General features: G+C 40.7%; 4 protein-coding genes and 1 long non-coding RNA gene across 5 annotated transcripts; 2 read left to right on the top strand and 3 right to left on the bottom strand.

Annotated features, from left to right (window-relative positions):
* The first annotated feature begins 316 nt into the window (after positions 1-316).
* LOC141044837 (uncharacterized) lies at positions 317-1,335 on the top strand. Its single transcript, XR_012216566.2, has 2 exons — positions 317-481; positions 680-1,335. It is a non-coding gene; the product is annotated as an uncharacterized LOC141044837 (long non-coding RNA).
* Positions 1,276-3,058, bottom strand: LOC112276140 (uncharacterized). Its single transcript, XM_024507197.3, has 3 exons — positions 2,203-3,058; positions 1,912-2,001; positions 1,276-1,683 (listed from the first exon to the last, which is right to left on the bottom strand). Exons 1-3 carry the CDS (start codon positions 2,647-2,649, stop codon positions 1,600-1,602), a joined length of 621 nt encoding a protein of 206 aa, XP_024362965.1. The 5' UTR covers positions 2,650-3,058; the 3' UTR covers positions 1,276-1,599.
* A 171-nt stretch (positions 3,059-3,229) lies between these two features.
* LOC141044836 (uncharacterized) lies at positions 3,230-4,185 on the bottom strand. The gene is made up of 2 exons (XM_073530624.2): positions 3,848-4,185; positions 3,230-3,698 (listed from the first exon to the last, which is right to left on the bottom strand). The coding sequence occupies exons 1-2, from the start codon at positions 4,183-4,185 to the stop codon at positions 3,599-3,601; spliced, it is 438 nt and encodes a 145-aa protein (XP_073386725.1). The 3' UTR covers positions 3,230-3,598.
* On the top strand, positions 3,953-8,651 carry LOC112275828 (uncharacterized). Its single transcript, XM_073530770.2, has 4 exons — positions 3,953-4,296; positions 4,534-7,694; positions 7,851-8,056; positions 8,298-8,651. The coding sequence occupies exon 2, from the start codon at positions 5,024-5,026 to the stop codon at positions 7,628-7,630; it is 2,607 nt and encodes an 868-aa protein (XP_073386871.1). The 5' UTR covers positions 3,953-4,296; positions 4,534-5,023; the 3' UTR covers positions 7,631-7,694; positions 7,851-8,056; positions 8,298-8,651.
* Positions 8,652-11,827: 3,176 nt separating this feature from the next.
* On the bottom strand, positions 11,828-15,485 carry LOC112275652 (uncharacterized). Its single transcript, XM_024506196.3, has 7 exons — positions 14,693-15,485; positions 14,039-14,146; positions 13,719-13,848; positions 13,029-13,494; positions 12,554-12,712; positions 12,319-12,397; positions 11,828-12,169 (listed from the first exon to the last, which is right to left on the bottom strand). The coding sequence occupies exons 1-7, from the start codon at positions 14,921-14,923 to the stop codon at positions 12,095-12,097; spliced, it is 1,248 nt and encodes a 415-aa protein (XP_024361964.1). The 5' UTR covers positions 14,924-15,485; the 3' UTR covers positions 11,828-12,094.
* Between the last annotated feature and the right edge of the window lie 3,020 nt (positions 15,486-18,505).

Below are 18,505 nucleotides of genomic sequence, written 5' to 3'. Positions count from 1 at the left end.
TCTTTTATTATACAAATTTCATTAAATGATCTGTATTTGTTAAACTCTGCAATTCATAAAGGACTAAAGAATTTGTCCATTTTTAAAATATTCGTTGAAAACACTATATCCAACTTTTCACTGTATCAAAAATTAGATTATGAAATCATGTTTTTAGTTTTATTTACTTCCACTTGAAGTATAACAATAACAAGATAGTAAAGCAACGATGCTAAAACCACATAACATTTGTAGTGAACACTTGTGAAGGTTTAAGTCTCTCTCTCTCTCTCTCTCTCTATATATATATATATATATATATCTATATATGTATATATATTTGTACGCACACATATTACATTCTTAAAATGTGGGTTTTTAGCAAAATATGAAGAGCTGCTTCAATTAAGAGCTGTTTCAATGTGAAACCTCGGAGACTGATGATTCAACTGGAAGCCAATTGGGAGTGACGAGGTGTTGCCCTAGGAAGCAATCCTCACAGGTCTTTCATAATGATGCGAGTTTGTGGTTTTTGCTGTGCTCGATCATCATTGCTGTTGCACAATTCTTTCATGAATTCATTGAAGATACATGTCAAGATAATGGATTTTTGCACGCACCCATATTTGTTCAATCTCATCTTGTCACTACCATCTTTTGTTTCACCGTTTATTCAATCTCCTTCGTATTTTTCTTTCAGTGCCTGGTGAGGCCATTCAGATGATTCTGAACTGTTTTAGGGTTACGATCCATTATGCCAAGCAATGCGGAGTAACAGTGAAGCATATGAGAAGAATCAGCTGCAGCAGCACGAAGCATAAATCTCGCAGAACAGGGAATACATTCAAATTCTTCGACGTGTGTATTGCCTAGACATTGCAAGGTTCAACTCTTTCGGAATCTTATCTACAAGAGGGCACCTTGCCTATGTTAGCACTTTTTAGGTCAACTATGTCATTGATCCTTAGCACTTGCTGCGAGTCCTGGATGTGTATGCATCACCGAAGTGCTATCTTCATTGATGGAGAATGTATCCTTCTTAAGGTTCCAATTGAAGCCTCGTAACTTAAAAGCGAAACCTCTTTCATACGATGAGAAAGAGGTTGTGCCAGTGAAGCCCTCTCTCACTCCCCTACAATTCTTTGCAATACAATTTCAACAATAAAAAGTTTCTCTGCGCATGTGACGTTATTATGCTTAGGTCGGAGGTTTGTAACTGTTATGAATACGAGAAATGAAGGTTGAGTATCGTGGTTGTAGGAGAGATTATTGGGCATAGGGATAGACCAACATCAATTTGTAAACTCAAGTTATAAGTATTGATTATGAAATGCTAGCTTTCATTTTGCTCACTAATGGAAGAACTTTATGCAGTTGAACGAATCTATGTGCTGTCCAATCTGTTAGAACATGCTTCCCAATACTGCGTGCCTACCTACATTGCAAAAGAGATTACATCCGCAGGTTCTCCAATAATTCCATCCTTATTTGGACACTGGTTCCTCGTCTTGAGTCACTACAATGTGAAGAAAAAAACAAAAAACAAAATAAAAATGCTCTGATGCTCAAAGAATAGACCTGTAAGCAACTAACGAGCTTTGGCACGAATTCACCATGTTTTTACTTCTTGGAGTCCAAAGCGGCAGCAAGCTTCTTTTGAAGTTGCTCAACAGTAAGTCTGGGAGAAAACCTTGGAATGACTTGCTGCACACATAACGTTAAGTGTGAGGACTGAATATGTCTAAAGCCTTGCATTAGGTGAGGACATGGTTGAGTATCCTTTCAATCAATGTGCAAACATACAGCAACATTGTGGTTCGGCACCCATGTTTTAAAGCGAAGAATCAAACGCAACCAAGACGAAAATCCAAAGTAAGGAGATCACCATGTTGAGACTCATGAAAACGAATAGGAACGGCAGAGGAACTTAACCTCTGAATTATCCGCTCTCAGACGTGCTAAGACAGGAATCTCATATTGATACGCCCTTTCCCATTCTTCATTGGTGGTAAGATCTCTCACCTACTTCAGCGCACCAAGGTGTAAATTAAGAATCATTCTGCAACTGCAAGAGCTAAGAAGTGCACCCAACATGAGCCTTCCAGAATTCCTTGAGGAGACAATAGGACCCATCTGTGCTGTGACTAGTGAACTTCCTCTCAAAATGACGATTAAGTTAAGTGGCCATGTTAACAAACAAGGCTCTACTTGTCACGAGTTTACCTCCAACTCAACGTCTGATAGATCGTTGTCGCCTCCTAGCATAAACGCAAGTTGCATCTTCTCTTTCAAAGCGTCGCAGAGACAGCAGCCCGGCTTGCTATACAATACCAACCTCCTCCTTCCCAATTGCTCAGTACCGTCCCGCTCATCCGACACAAGGTCCTCTGCTGAGGAACCACTGACCACACTACCACGATTCTCAGTTGAGGAACACCTTACGGTGGAGAGTAGCGAGGAAGAAGATGCAGAGCGAAACGATCCAGGCCACGTGAAATGCTCTCGCTTCTGCGAATTCGCTAGCAACTCTTCGCCTTTCGTGAATCCACTCCTTGCGCCTCGCAAATCATGTACAGACAGCTTGAAATTGCAAGTGACAGAGAGCAGCGGCACATTCTGTCTGACTACATATCTAGATAGCTTCAACCCAATCCCTGAGCTAAGATTCATCTTCACAGCCTCCGAAAACGACGGGTGCGAGAAGGGTTTTCAGCGACAAGTACAGCTCCAGCACCTCAAGTCCTGCGAAAAATTCAATACTGCTGGGAGAATCAGAACATGCTCCGCAATCCGCTACTTCTCGACATGCTCGTGTACGCAAACAGTAGCCCTAAAGGAGATGCGGACAGACGAAAACCTAAAAGTAGTGCATCAGAGGAGCTTGAAGTGCATGGAGATCGCTCATTTTGTGTCTACGCCATCCCTAATTAGTACAGGCCCAATTGCTGAGTGTGCCATTGACTCAACGTTGGCTTCACTTAGCTCCAAAATAAGACTTGGTCGTTGCCTACATGGGTTGTGAAGTGTGCCACTGAAAGCGTCGACATTAGAGAACGAGTGCAAAACATTTCAATTGCTCTAAATGAAAAATAAAACATTGTGTATATGTATATGTGTATATATACACGCAACCACATGTATAGGTAAATATTTCTTCAACAATTTAGTTTTTATAGTTCTGTATTCTACAATCCCATCACTATTGTACACTAAATCATTTAAAACTTGGAATAGCATAACTGAAAAAACGACTGCTGGAGGTGTTCTGCTTATTCTGTGAAAATTCCAGACGTGAACTAGTTGCCTGTGATGAAAAGAACAGAAAAGACAAAAAAACTTTTTAGATTCTCTCATTGAAACTCGTGAATGATGTAACATAACAACAGCATGAGGAACTGTCACACACACAATACGATGAAATTCACATTCTATAAGACCTTAAGTCAGTAATCATTCTCCATTTGTAAAAGAATCATGTTGTCGTCAAAACTGCGTGTTATTATTAACACAATCGTCTCAAAAACAGAAACAGTAATGTGATTCATCTATTCTAGAAACAGAAGAACTCTTCAGTAACAACCCTTCCAGTGTACGAAACACAGTTTCGTCGTTGCAAAATTCATGGTTCGGAAGGCAAAAACTCAAAACCCCAGTAAACTTGAAAAAAAAAAGGACGCCGTTTCTGGGTCGAAGGTTCGAGAAGGGGAAAAACGCAGAGTCTGCGCATGGAACAAAAGAAAGGGCATCACGAGGGGCAATAGATGAGGGCATGCCAACAGCAGAGTCATAACACAACACAAAACCATAATAATAATAATAATATTCAAAAGGGGCAAGCATCTGGATCACAGGGAGATAGATGCCTCACCTGCCGAGCCTGACGGGAACCATCAGGTCAACCCAGAGGCCCAGAGGCCATCCCCTCGACGTGACCGCCACTGACCCACCACTTACTGTCGCCATTGCCACCTCCTGCTCCTGCTCTCTTGCTCCTGGTGGTGTTGGTGTTGCTGCGAAGAGCTCGATTGGGACAGATCGCTGGGTGGATTTGCCACGGAACCCACCTTCGCTTTCCTGGCCCTGAGTTAGGGTGCTGCTCATCCGAGTGCTCGCCGCTGCTGCAGCAAGCTCCATGAGAATTTCGAGCCCCGGGGTGACGACTCCGTGCGCGGTGCGCACCCCCAACGCGTCGCGACATGGAGCCATGGCGCCCCGGTCGTCGTCGTCGTTGTCGTCATCGTCGTCTCAGTTTTGGCTTGGGGAGTGCTTGTACCCGTCTTGGCGCGTGTTCGACGCTACCTCGTGAATTGCCCCCAGGTGCTCGTCTGTTGGGTTCTTGCTCCCGCTCCCTTGCGGAGCTCATTTGTTTGAACTTGGCTCTCGCGACGTGGTACTAGGGTTCGAGCCTGTTGGAGTGGTTGATAGGATGAGGGGTTGTGGGAATTTTGTGTGATGCGGAGACTGAAGGCAGAGCGTAGAGGTGACGGGGTCGGAGCTCGCGGAGCTGTTTCAGTCGATGCTTGTGATTGCTGAAAGCGCTATGATTATGGTCAGGCAATCTGCAATGCTGTGAGGAATTCGGAACCGGTGCCGTTGCCGACGTTCTTAAGGGCAGGACATTTGGATGAGGGTAAGAGGGTTGACAACAGTCGGGTGAAAGACACAGCGAAGAATTTGACGCGACGGAAGGACGATGGATACGTAGTGACGCAACTGTCCATAGTAGAGACGCTCCACTGTGGATATGACCGAAGACTTATAGCCGATTTTGATTACGATCACAGGGTAGTGAAAGTTGGTTGTTGGCAGAAGTGAGCAACTCGTTTCGGCGGGAGGAGGGTTGTTGGCAAGGAGACCACAGATACGATCAGAAAGTCGAGCAGAAGGGGATGTGTACTCCCCCTCCTCCTCAACATTGCAATGTGGTGCTTATACCAACCGAACCTAATATAGTCTCCATCAGTGAGAGCGACAACGACAGGGTTTGCAAGATTATTGGACACTGTGAAGGGTCCGGCGTGGTGCAAGGGGGAAGGGCAGTGGCATGGGGGACACCGACGCGAGAGTGAGAGCAGTGGCCCCTCTGGACTCCGGGGACAGCGCGGGAGCGGCAGCACCCCGGGCGTTGATGGAAGGAGGGTCGCTTCCTCCTCGGAAGCGATTGCTGGCGGGGTTGAAGCAGAATGGATGGCTGCCCACGTCCCCGCCACCTGCCGTGTCGGCGAGCGCGGGGGGTGGGCATGCGGTGGGGGTGGGGAGCGAGGGGGCGGGCGTCGGGGGCGAAGGAATGGGGCGCAAGCTGGAAGACGGGGGTTGCATGGGGTGCAGCGTGGTGGAGAGCGACGGAATGCGGAGAATTAAGCGGGGCGGGGTGTCGCTGCGGTTGTGCAGCGCGTGTGCGGTGCTGTATTCGAAGAGCATGTTCTGCCCGCATTGCCTGGCGATGTACCACGACGCGAGCCTGTTAGGGGACCCGTCGATGTGGCTGGTGTGCAGTCGATGCAGGCGGTCGGTGCATCCGGAGTGCGAGCAGAAGGCGAGCGGGGCGATGGCAGACACGGCGTCGTACGTGTGCGTGGACTGCGTGAACACGGCGCGGCGGCACAGGGAGGCGAACGGGGTGACGGGAGCTCGGAGCAGACCGAGCGGGGCGGGGAGGGCGGGGGGGCATCATCATCACGGGGAGGCGAGGGCAGGAGGGTCAGGAGGCGCGGGGGTGGTGGTGGGACTGGAGGGGTTGAGTCCGGCGCTGAAGAAGCCGCGGATGATGAGGCACCCGGACAGTTCTCGATTCGAGAGGCAGAGGTCGGGGGCAGGGACGGACGCAGCGGGAGAGGGGAGGGCGGGGAGCATGGTGGCTCCCCGGAAGGTGGCGTCGCCGGGGCAGGTGCAGTTGGAGGGACGGTCACCCCAAGAAGCAGCCGTGGCGGCTCGCAGCGCCGCAGCGACAGCGGCGAAGGTGGCAGCGGCAGCGAAGGCGAACGCAGCAGCTAAGGCGAGCGCGGCCGTGAAGGCAGCCGCAGCTGCAAAGGCAGCGCTGGAGGCCGCAGCGCATGCGTGCAGAGCGGAGGCGGCGTGCCGGGCGGAGCTGCGGAGGAAGGTGGCGAATGCGAATGAGAACAGGTCGGGAGGGGGAGGAGGAGGAAGGGGGATGAGGCTGGAGATCAACGTGCATTCGGAGCCTCGTCGGGAGAGGAGCTCGAAGGGGGAGGTGAAGTACGAGGTGGAGGAGGGGTACGGGGGCAGGCGCGGGGGCGCGGGGTCGGTGGACGACGGGGAGCTGGCGCGGCAGTTGCACAGAGTGATAAACAGCAGTCCGCGGATATCGCGGAGCATGACGCCGTTGCGTCGGAAGGCGTCGGTGAAGCCGGAGACTCCGTCGAGCGGGGTGAGCAGCAGCAGCACGGAGGCAGTTAGGTCACGGCCTCGGGGGGCGGAGGGGACGCAGGTGGTGCATGGGAAGGGGCCGAGTCCGAATTCGCAGGAGCAGCATGGGCATGGGCATGGGCATGGGCATGTGCAGGGGCAGTTTCGGCAGCAGCAGACTCGACCGCGGTCGATCACGCACAAGGAGTTGAGGCGCATCGACAGCAGGGCGAGTCGGGACGAGGTGAAGATGGCGGAGGAGGGAAAGGGCGGTGCGAATGTGAATGTGAATGTGAATGCGAATGTTGGTGCGGGTCCGGGTGCGAGAGTGGATGTGGGAGAGGGTGGGGTGATGGCGATGGAGGGGTTGGAGGCGTCGGGCAATGCAGATGCGGACGCAGAGGCGATAGCGAATGCGGTGGAGGAGTCGATGCAGCAGCGCGAGGCGGGCGGGGAAGGGAAGGAGGAGGCGATGGAGGGAGTGGAGATGGAGTTCGGGGGCGTGGGGGTGGCGGACGAGGCGAGCATGTTGTTCGACGCGCTGGTGGCGGCGGACGAGGGGGGGATGGAGGGCGGGAGCGTGGGGGCGGACGGTCGGAGGCCGGACTACCTGCAGGAGATATTGGAGGCAGCAGTGCTGACGGACACGGCGATGTCGTTCAACGAGGGTGGGCACGTGGGGATGTCGGATGCGGAGACAATGGGGGCGGAGGGAGGAGCAGGAGTCGGGGAGGAGGCAGGGCATGAGCATGGGCATGGGCATGGGGAGGAGCTGGAGCAAGGGGCAGTGGGAGCGTCGGGGTTGGGCGATGTGGGAGACGGCGACGGAGACGGAGTTAGAGGCGGATATGGTGTTGGAGAGGGAGAGGGAGAAGGGGAGGGAGGTGCAGCGGAGGTGGAGAGGGGTGCAGGCGAGGGCATGAGTTTGGAGGTGGAAGGGGTGGCAGGAGGGGGGTCGTCGGTGGCGGAGGGTGTAGCGGTGGGGAAGGAGGAAAGCAGCACGTCGACAGTGGTGGACGATGCGGAGATGCGGGAGGGAGCGGGTAGCGAGGGAGGTGGGGTAGGAGAGGAAGGGGGTGGAGGAGGAGAAGAAGAGGGTGGGGTAGGACCATCGAGCATGAGTGAAGTTGGGTCGGAGGCAGTGTCAGTGGTGCAGGAGGACTGCGCGTCGGGACGGGGGGTAGCGGGAGATGTGGGGGTGGCGGGGGCCGGTCTGGTGGCTGCGGACGAGCGGAGAGAGGGAGGTTTGGCCGGGACCTTCATTGCAAGTGTGGATGTGGTTTAATCCGGAGTGTCGGTGATTGCGGTGAAGGATGCGATAAGTGGTGTTAATGGAAGTGTTGCTCAAGGTGCTGTGAGTTTAATTGCGTTTGAATTTGGTGCTTTTTCTTGGAAGTCATAGCGTGGTGGCGTTGATCAGATACGGCGTCAAGGTTACCCAATCATGAAGTCGGGTTTGGCTACTCTCCAGCGTTGAATAAATTTGGTTTAATTTGTGTTACCAGGTGGTTGAGTTCAGATGAGGTGTTTCAAACATTGGCGTGTTCGGTCTTGGTGTTCAGCGATTTTTTCATTCGTTTCTGGAAATTTATTTAGAGCGTTCTGCTCTGTGGTGTGCATCTTCGATGGTTTTGTCTGGTCACACAGCTGAACAGGAGTTGCATTTATTCGTCGCCATTGGCAATCGTCGGAGTGTTTTACAAGAACACATGTAAGCGTAGGCGGACCCTTTTATCTTTGTTTGGTTTATTTCAAAGTTTTTGACTTTAATAGTTGTCCGTAGCAGAGTGAATCGTTGCACAAATTGTGCATTTGTCGTTTTTTATTGTTCAGAATGCTGATTTAGTTGTAGGATTTAGAATATTATTTATTCTAGGTTTTTGGCGATGTTTACGTAGTTTCTGTTGGTGTGGGTGTTGGTTTTAAGTATATTACTTTGTGCTATTTAGCAGGCAAGGGAGCACAACAATTGTTTTAGCGAAAGTGATGACTTTGGAGTCTGGATGTTATTGTGAGGATAGGAAGACATCTCGTCAGCCTTTTGTACATGAATACTATATCTTGTATGCCTTCACAGGAACGATGCATCAAAGCAGCTGAGTCACGACAGCTGTGTCCATATATGAATTTCGACTGTTATTCATTCAGTTCTAGGTGTGAAAAAGTGTGTACAGTGGATCTAGTAAATTTCTGCTGATACAGAACTGGGTTTTCTCTGAACAGAGGATGGGAAGCCGCACTCGATTCTGGTTTTTTGTAAACTATGTATAATTTTTTCCCTTCAGAACTACTTATTCTTTTCAAAATTCTGATTTGTTGTTCTGATTCGGACACACACACACACATTTATATATATATATATATATATATATATATATATATATATATATATATCAGTTGTCTGATGTCGATCACAGGGAACTCTGAGGACTGAGAGCATATGCACAAGTTCCTACTCAGGCCTGGAAATCCTCAGTCTTCCAACCTGTAAGAAACTAGATGATTTTGAAGAGTATCTGATGCCTGATACGCATGTATCTGATAAATGCATGAAATCCAATGCATGATGCTTTATTTCTCACTGGCAGAGAGCCTTTGGCACCCTGAGGGACATGAATTTCCCTGAAAATCCAACTTGTGTCTTACATGAACTGCAGCTTGTTGGCAGGAATACGTTCAAACCATCGGATACTTGAACTCCAATTCAATGATGGATGAAGTTTATTCTGAAGAAGCTGCCTTGCTTTGTCGAGTCGGTCAAGGATGGGTCCACGTCTCTTCACACGTCGTGGTTGGTGACCCATGAAGATCAAGTTGTTGACCAACATCCGACGACCGGCTCTCTGCTTTGCTGGGTTCAGAATGTGAACATTCTGATATCTTCTGATTTTTAGTATTGCTTGTGTTCTGCAGGGTAGAGACATTTTGTTTGAGTGTTGCCCTCATTCAGAAAGAATGTTCGGATACTTTTCACCATGCGCTAAGAATTGTTCATCTTTCCACTCACAATATAGGTGATAAGAAATAGAGCCAACCTGTTTCTTGCTTCTTGTCCACAAAATGTAAAAGAATATGCTTTTCATCCTGACTTGCTTCTCTGTACGGCAGTGCATTTTTTTGGTGCAAGAACGTCAAAATAGACTGATTATGCTCCTTGTTTGAATGCTGAACACGTTAGTTTCAATAAACTGTTGTTTAACAATAATCTTGTTCTCTTTTACAAGCCTGTCACGCAAATAAGAATATATATATATATATATATATGTGTGGGTGTATTGGGGAGGGGGTAATGAATAATATAGTATCTTGTTGAAATACGTGAAAATTGATATTGCATCAAATTTCAAGTCATCTACGATATATTTATCACTTATCATTTGCACTAAATTGGTCGATCTTGAGTGTTATCAATTCAATTCATCCATTTGGGTAAGAACATGACGATTTACCCATACTCACTTCAAAATGTCTAAATTAGATTATAAAAAATATTCAAGCCTGTCATTATTTTGGAAAAAACATCTGGTTTTTTATTATTTATTATTCATTATTAATATTTTCAGTATAAGTTCTGAAAAGTACATGTAAATTTATTCATATGTGCAAAGAGTCTTTCAAGAACTGTGATAAAGTAAAATAAGGGATTTTAAGGGCACAGCTCCAAAAAGTGTGAAGGTAAAGTGAAGAGCGGAGAATATTCGTTATAATAAAGACAGTTTGAAACTCTAAAGCAACCATGACAAAGACAAAATTACTTTCCCAAGGGACCACAATTGAAAGTGCAACATAAATTGGGCCTTACAATTGACATGTGGGGCTTCAATGATATTGCATTTTATGAAGATATATATATATATATATATATACAACATTTACATATAAAGCTGCACACTATCATTTATTCTTTTCTTTTTCATGAAATAATATGAAAAAGAAAAGAATAAATAAAAATTAAATTTTCTTGCAAAAGATCGAAACAGAATTGTTATCTAAAAAAATGTTTAAATGTATATACTTACAAAGTTTGAGCAAATTATAATATATATATATATATATATATATATACTTACGCTTTTAAATCTAAAGCAATTAATTTGAGGCAAAATAGATGCAGTTTTTAAGGACCCTTTATGCTCAAACGAGAAGGCTAGTAGCTACAATATTTATAGTTTATGATCGGTTGCAATTAAGAATCCTTTGGTTGACTTTAAGTTTAGAAAAACCCAGAAATACATCATTAGGGGAAAAGTTGAGGTGAAATACACTTTTTTTAACATGTCATGAACAATGTCATTCTTTGAAAATTATGCTGGGCCTTCTTAAAAAGGTTTTTTCTACAAAATTTTGAAAAGTTGTCGTAGAAATTGCCAAAAAAATTCCATAATTATTGAAAATACATATATTTGTGAAAATTATCAAAATTAATATATTAGTTACCTTATTTTAAATTATGTTAGTAGTTTTTATTCATTTTATAATTTATTTTCACTCTAGACTATTTTAAAAAATTATTATTATTCTAATATATATGTGTACAATTAAATGTACATGTATTATGTATGTTGATTTTCAAGTGAAAAATAATTGAGAGAAATGATAAATACAGCTATATTAGATATGAATTGAATAAATATTTTTTTGTACAACAAAACACAAGTTATAACTCAATTCTTTTAACTTATATACATAGTTAGAGTAAAATAAAATAAAATAGGTTTATGAGGTTAGATTTTAAAAATAAAATTTAGAAAGAACAAAGAGTTATAGTTTTAAATTTATTTATCTATCAATTATTAATTTATTTAGTTATTTATTTATTTATTTATTTATTTAAAGAAAAATTAAACTATTTACCAGTGCAACAAGCTCATTTCTGTTATTTATGGCCTGTTGTAATTTATTAACTTAGATTTTATTGTAAGATATGAAAAATGGATTTTAGTTTTTAGTTTTTAATTTAAATAGAAATTGCCAAGAAATGAGCAAAGTACTTAAGATATTAATAATAAGTATTTCAAAAATTGGTACAAAATTTATTTTATGAAAGAGTACAACAAGTATTATATAAAATATTTAGATTTTTAGTTGACTAAGGCTCTTTACCAGAGAGAAGTTGTGTTTAATGTTTACATATTAAATGAGGGTATATAAGCTTAACTATACATTCAAATATAAATTAGATATATAAGCCATACTTATAGAATTTTTACTTAAAAAATGAAAATAAAAAAGAAAAGGAACTCTAAATTCCTTCATATTACACTTTGATAAATAAAAAATAATAATAATATAAAAATCAATCGGTTGTGTCAGATATTTCAGTTTATTTCTTTTTTAACTTTATCATAAACCAAGAATTTTTTATATGTTGATATTTTTTGTTTAAAAATATTTAGAAAATTTGTAATTTTATGAAGATTATATTTCTAAAGATAAAATAAAACAAACAAGAATCTCATCCTAGGAAATAAAATAAAATATATGACTCACAATAACCTAGTGACCAAGTTATTCTAATATTACAATAACGAATCAAAGATAGCGAAAGCTACAACATACGCATGGCAGCTACATGGTACCGTGCATTTGCATTGTGAATGTATCATTGGGAAAACATTCTCATCTAAGCCTGCGTCCCAATGGTGGGTGCTCTAGTGATATGCTACAGTGAGCAATTATAATTATGTACATGCTATATTTCGAAACCGATTGAAGGTCCTACATTCAATGCCAAAACAACATGCTTGTTTCATTTGATTAGCAGTGGTGTGTACTCACTCAGCTTATCCTTCCTTGATTGAGACTGGTAAACGAGATAATGTGCCTGCGAAGCAAACGATGCAAGCTGTGTCACTGGTTTGTCTAGGCATAATCTGTTAGTGGGTGGTGACGACAAAGCAGTGCCTTGGATACAAATGACCTCTTCCGAGATGTTTTGCAAATCATGCCTGTGTGAGGGTAGACGAAACCAACCTGCAGGAGAAGGAAAAAATCGAGGGACACTGTTCCTAAGCTCCCTACCAGCCACGGTGCCTTCGCAAAGAACCCTAGCCTTCATTGAAAAGAAAGAAACGCGAGCAGGATGTACAGCATAAAGGTCAGTGAAATACATCAAATCGCTTCTTGTTTGAAGTGCATTGTAGAATGACATCTATCTAAGGATGGAAACGGCTAATACTGAAGTGGAAATGGGGAGCACCACACATACCAAGAATTCAATCGCATAACAATGGAGATGCCGTAAGTGAGATTAGCCAAAATGGCACAAGAAACCATAGCAAGTGATAATCCCTCCGCAGATCCACGATCAAGATTTTTGACTACTTGAGATATTCGAGATCCAAGATACAAAGACGCAGATGCCCATCTGCACCAGAACAATAGAACGATTAATTCTTTTACGTTCCTAGAATAACCAAACTATGGTGAAGAACCCCAACTTAATAGGCTACGAACATTTTAATAAAAAATGTCCATCGCCTGCGAGCAAATGATTTATATCGCCAAACGAGTAGAAAGGACCGAGCAACCACCGTTGTCCATTATCTCTGAAGCGAACTGCTCCGATTTTGTTCATTACATCTCTTAGAAAAATGTATCAAGTAGAAATTCAGTGATATGTAATCATGGTAAATGCTAAGTAAAAAATTTAAAAGGGACAGAAAGTTAGAGCACAGACATACCCAATCACGGTTCCACTGTCTTTAATCCACAATGCTCTTGGATCATTACAGATGATCAGCAACTTTCTTCCAATTGATGATCCCACCACACTAACAGCAGACTGATTGCCTGACCCCAAACTAAGCGCAGTAGCTCCTAGACAAACAACGCTAGCAATAGCAGCTATTCCAACATATTTACGATGCTTTCTTAGAGGGCCATGGTATATTCTCAGAAGTGGTCCAGCAGGGTGACCGTACTCCAAGCCATACTGCATAATAACCCGTCGTAGCTCCCTGTTCAAGGAAGGGGATGTTGAGGCTGTCAAGTCAGGTCTATTGGAATATTTAGACTTCGGATTCGTGACGTCACATGTATAGTTTGTAAGGAGCCGTGTGTCCTTCCCACTCTGATATTTGTCCAGATGTCTCTGGCAGACTTTTAGTTTTTCACCGCCATTCTCAATATCTCTAGAGCAACCTCTACCTGGACCCAGTGCATATTGTTTATTCCTTTGTTAGCTATCTCAAGTGCGTCGTGCAACAGAAATCAGATCTTTGTAGATGACGCATGACGCAGAAGCAGGCTACATCATCCTTTGTTACGTTCTTTTCAATGCGAGAAAGACGATTAAGCTAGCCGACGGCATTAAGATAGTTACTTGGAATATTTCATGACAGATGGGACCTGATTTCATCTCTAATTCTCACCAGATAAGCCGGAAGGCGGGGATACAAGACGATACACTACGTCTAACTTCCCCTCCGTCATCCCAGGATCCTTCTCTGTGGAATGCCGCGGTTCTTTTTCCGGAAAACTTGGTTTTTGATAATACGAGTACTGGAACAAAATCGTTACAGCCAACAGGGCAATGTACAGTTAGCACATGTAAAATTACCACATGACCGATTATTGATACGTACATGCAATATCCGGCTATGTCTATCCGCACGTAACAAAATGAGGTGTCGAAGCTTTAGAATGTAGTAACACTTAGTCTTCGAACACAATCAGCTGGAGAGGATCTCACCTGGCTTATAATTATGAAATCTGCAAACATAAAGTAACTGGCCGACAAAGTTTGAGTAGCAAGCTGATTACCGGTCAGAAGACATCCAAGAAAGTTGAACGTATCTCCCTAAATATGGCGAAAAGGAATGTAATTAATTAGAAAAAAAGAATCAGTCTCTTTCAATCACCTTGTTTGATAGCAATATTAACCCACTAATTTCCTTCAACACTCAATACTTCAACACAAGACACAGTGCCAGCCGATTGTATAGAACAAGGAAAAGAGATTAGAAATCATGAATAAAACAAACATACTTTCCCCGCTGATACAGTGGTAAATGGCTTGATCATAGAAAATTCTCAGGGAACCTTCATTTTCCTATCACTTTTCTACACTTATTCTTCTTCCATGATCAGAATTTACAACATTGAGCTGGTGTGCACTGTCCCTACACCATTTTATCTCGCAAGAGATGACGCTCTTTGGCTCCCAAAAGCAACAGAAGCTTTTCAGACATTCACTAAGTGCAACGATACTACAGAGTGAATTTTCTTTAGAGGCCAACAGCAAAGCCATTAAAGGACAGTGCGCTCTTCACCTACAGTAAGGACGGTTCATGTCTTATCCAAATGCAATAGAAGTCATTAAGAGATGCAGGAAATAAATGCCCACCGCAAGCCATTGAAAGAGGAACCAGGGTGAAAGAGCTTCCGCACTTTGCAGGCGCCAATTGCTAATGAACTGTGGCACTTGAGCAACTAACCAGAACAAGACTGATGACAAGCCGAAGCAAAAGGAAGTCAGTTCCCAGTGAGAATAAATACAATCTCCAAACCATGCTTCTATCCACAAGTTCGCTCCCGCTCCGCATCCACAAGCAGCGTAAGCATATGATCCAAACATGCTTACGATTCCTGGGAGCAATGCAGGTCCAGCGAGAAATCTTGGACACCTTTAGAACATTTCGTAAGAAAATCCAACCACGCTCAACACTAAATTCGCCGTGTTTCGGACAGTGCCACAAAATGAAAGCCTAGCAGGAGCAACGAGGTGTGTTCGTAAGACAAGCTAAATTTCTAAACAAAACATCCCGCTCCACATTAGCACGTGCCTATCAACCTCCCTCGTATAAATATTAGTCCTGATCGCTAGCAGGCCAGCAGCAACAAACAGAATTGTCCTAAATAGCCATAAACCTCCGGGCGCTTAATGTGCACTTCTCTACACATCCAACCTTCACCAATACCGCGTGTAAAGACTATCTAGAGATCTCCTAACTAGTGGACCATGAGACCAGCGCGTGACTACACGAGCGAGGACAGTAGCGGTGACAGATACACAAGCCGTGTCATTGCAGCAATCGGGCATTGTTTCTCAATACCAAAAGTACACTCCTCTCCAAATTTCCAGTCAAGATGATTCATAAGAATAACATTTCCCTAAGTAAATTCAACCACTATTTATCCGTGTGTGTGTGTGTTGTGCAACTAAAATATAACTGCAGGGAGCTCCTCCTCGAAGAGCTTCTGGTGGCCAGGTCTGATTGGACGAAAGCTAACAAGCACAAATTATTATTATTATTATATATATTCTCCAGCAGAGCCTGGTAGAAACGTAACGAAGCCTAAGCTACGTACTCTCTCCTCCTCGTCCGCTCTATTCTATTCTATTCTATTCTCCTCTCCTCTCTGTGTAAATGTGTGTGTAAGTGTGTGTCTGCAAATGGTAGGAGCGACGATGGTGGTGAAGTGAAGAGGATGAAGCCACACGCAAGCGACGAGGAGGAAGAGGAGCAGGCTTTGTTTGAATGCGGCGACGTGACAAGAGCTCTGGTTTCAACGACTCATCTAAATGGTTCATCTATATTTAGATTGGGTGACCATTGTGAATGTGTGCGATTGTGTGTGTTTGTTTGATGGATGAGGTAGGTCTATATATATATGTATATATACACACTAGTGGAAATCATGCGGTTGGCCATGAAAAAAAATATTATATGCTAATTATTGTGAATTATCCTTTTCTTCGAAGCTTCATATAACCTGAAACTCCATGTTGCATGCCGTTCCACATTAAGTTGCTTTTAAGCTCCACACTTAGTGTGATCTAGCCATGCTACTCTCAGCAATTTGCAGCATTAACATGTAAATTTTGTTCTTTCATTGATCAAAAGTTGAGTTATTGTTTCACTTTTGTTGAAAAAAATAAGATATGCAACTAATTAGAGATGGTTTTTGTCTCCTTTGGTTTATAATGTTAGTTTATTCTCTTGAATTGCTTTATATGAGAGATGTTGTTTTTAAAAGATAAAAGAATAATTGTATGTGTGGATATATTAGATAACAATGAGAATTGGATCATATTCTTTTAGTTTTTCTATCTTATTTAAATTTTAGAAAACATTGCTATTTCAAATTCTAAATTTTCCATTTGAATTCCAAGACATGATCAAGTTTGTGTAACAACTCTTCTTTGTATTATATAATTACATGTAATTTAATTTATTAAAATTTATGCTTCGAAAAAGAGATCAAAATTTCATTTTTATAATAAAATTTACTTGAACATGCTATAATTTTAAAGAAATTATTCTTACTCTATTTATATATTTAAATTCAAAATTTTTAGATATAATCTTATTTTTAGATTATTAAAAAAATTATATTGGCCTCATTAAAAGATAAGATAGTAATAATAATAATAATAATACTTATTTTGATTATTATTATTATTATTATTATTTTTTTAAATAATTATAAGATTAAATTTGTAATTTTTTTAGTTATAACAAAATTTTTAATTATAAATTATAAATTTTAATTTAATTTTTCTAATTGTTAATGATCATTATCTTTAAATAATTTGAAGGTTAAATTTTTAGTCTTCAAAATGGTTTAAAAGGTCCTACTAAGTTACAAATTGTTTATAAATTCTTAAATAGTATCATAAAATTCTTTAAATATTTTTTGCTCTCTTAATGATTTTTCAATATTTAAAATATAAGTCAAAAAAACAAAGAATGTTTTTTATGTAAATTTAATATCTTTTAATAAAAATTGCCTATAAAAGTGTTTAATACATAGTATTATTTTAATTTATAAAATTTTAGTTAAATCTTTTTGCAACAAAATGCAATAATATCAATAAATATTCCTACTATACAAATCATATAAGTCCATACATAAAATTTTTTCTAATGTTTAATGATTATTTTCTAATTGAAGACTAATTTTCTCTAATAATGTATGTCTTTAAGGATATCTAAGATTTAAAATTAGCACCTTCAAATTTTAATACCAGAATTAAATATTTAATCTATTTTCTAATAAGGTGCAACAACAAGTTTTGTTATGCTTTAAAACCTAAGCATATGTGGACCTTTAACTGATTTAAATAAAACGAAATCAAAAAAAAGTTAAATACAGGAAACTTAAGGAATAAGAAAAGATCTTGCTTCCAACAACCTTTACTTACACACACACACACATATATATATATATATATATATATGTATATGTTTTTTTTCTTGCCTTAAGTTGATCTTTTCAAAATTTTAGCTGGTGCAAAAGCTAGCAATAATTTGTCTTCATTACCACTAAATTTTAATTGTCATGTGACAATACTCAATTCATTTTATAGAAACTACTAAAATATTGATTTGATGATATTGAAATATACTTTATTAGTGAGTTACCAAAATTATTAAAAGAAAGTAATCATATATATTTTTTATGTTTAAAATAATAATAAAAATATATTAATTAAAGATAATTTCTTTATAATTCGCTTGTTGATAACATTTTTTGCTTTTCTTGTTCTTGTCAGCTTTAAGTAAAATTTAACATAATTAAATTCAATTGAATGTCTATCAATTTAATCTTAAAGTGTTTTAAAAATTAAAATAAAATAATACATTCACCTTATAAGTTTCTATGATTTATTAGAATATAATACTTGATTTAATAATTAGTGTATAATATTAGATATCACATCATTAAAACATAGAATACTTTAATTCAATTTGAAATTATCTAAAAAGAAAGCATATTAAAATTTATTTTTAAACAACACATACATGTATTTATGTTTTATTTTTAAAAACACATTCTTCTATTTTTGAAAGAATTATAATATTTAGAAAAATAATTCGTTGTTTAATTTTTAAAAATTGAATACTAAATTTTCTTTGGATTGATTTTTTTATTTAAATTAGAAACAATATATTAAAGAATATAACTGTTATAATTTTAAAAATAAGTAACCATTCTGAAACATAAATTATAGTTGTGACAGTATTTAAATAAAACCATTAAATTACGAGTTGTAAGGTTTAATACTAATAGAAGTTTGGTACAGCTCCTTTGTCATTCATATTTGTTTATAACATAATTGAAATTCAAATCTATGTAACATTTGTTTCTATAACCTTTTTTTATTATTTCAAAATTATTTTATTATTTAAGATAATTTAATTTAATTTAATTT

Source organism: Physcomitrium patens, chromosome 23 (genome assembly GCF_059467195.1).
Source record: "Physcomitrium patens ecotype Gransden chromosome 23, ASM5946719v1, whole genome shotgun sequence".
NCBI lineage: Eukaryota > Viridiplantae > Streptophyta > Bryopsida > Funariales > Funariaceae > Physcomitrium > Physcomitrium patens.
This window is presented reverse-complemented; position numbering and strand designations above follow the sequence as displayed.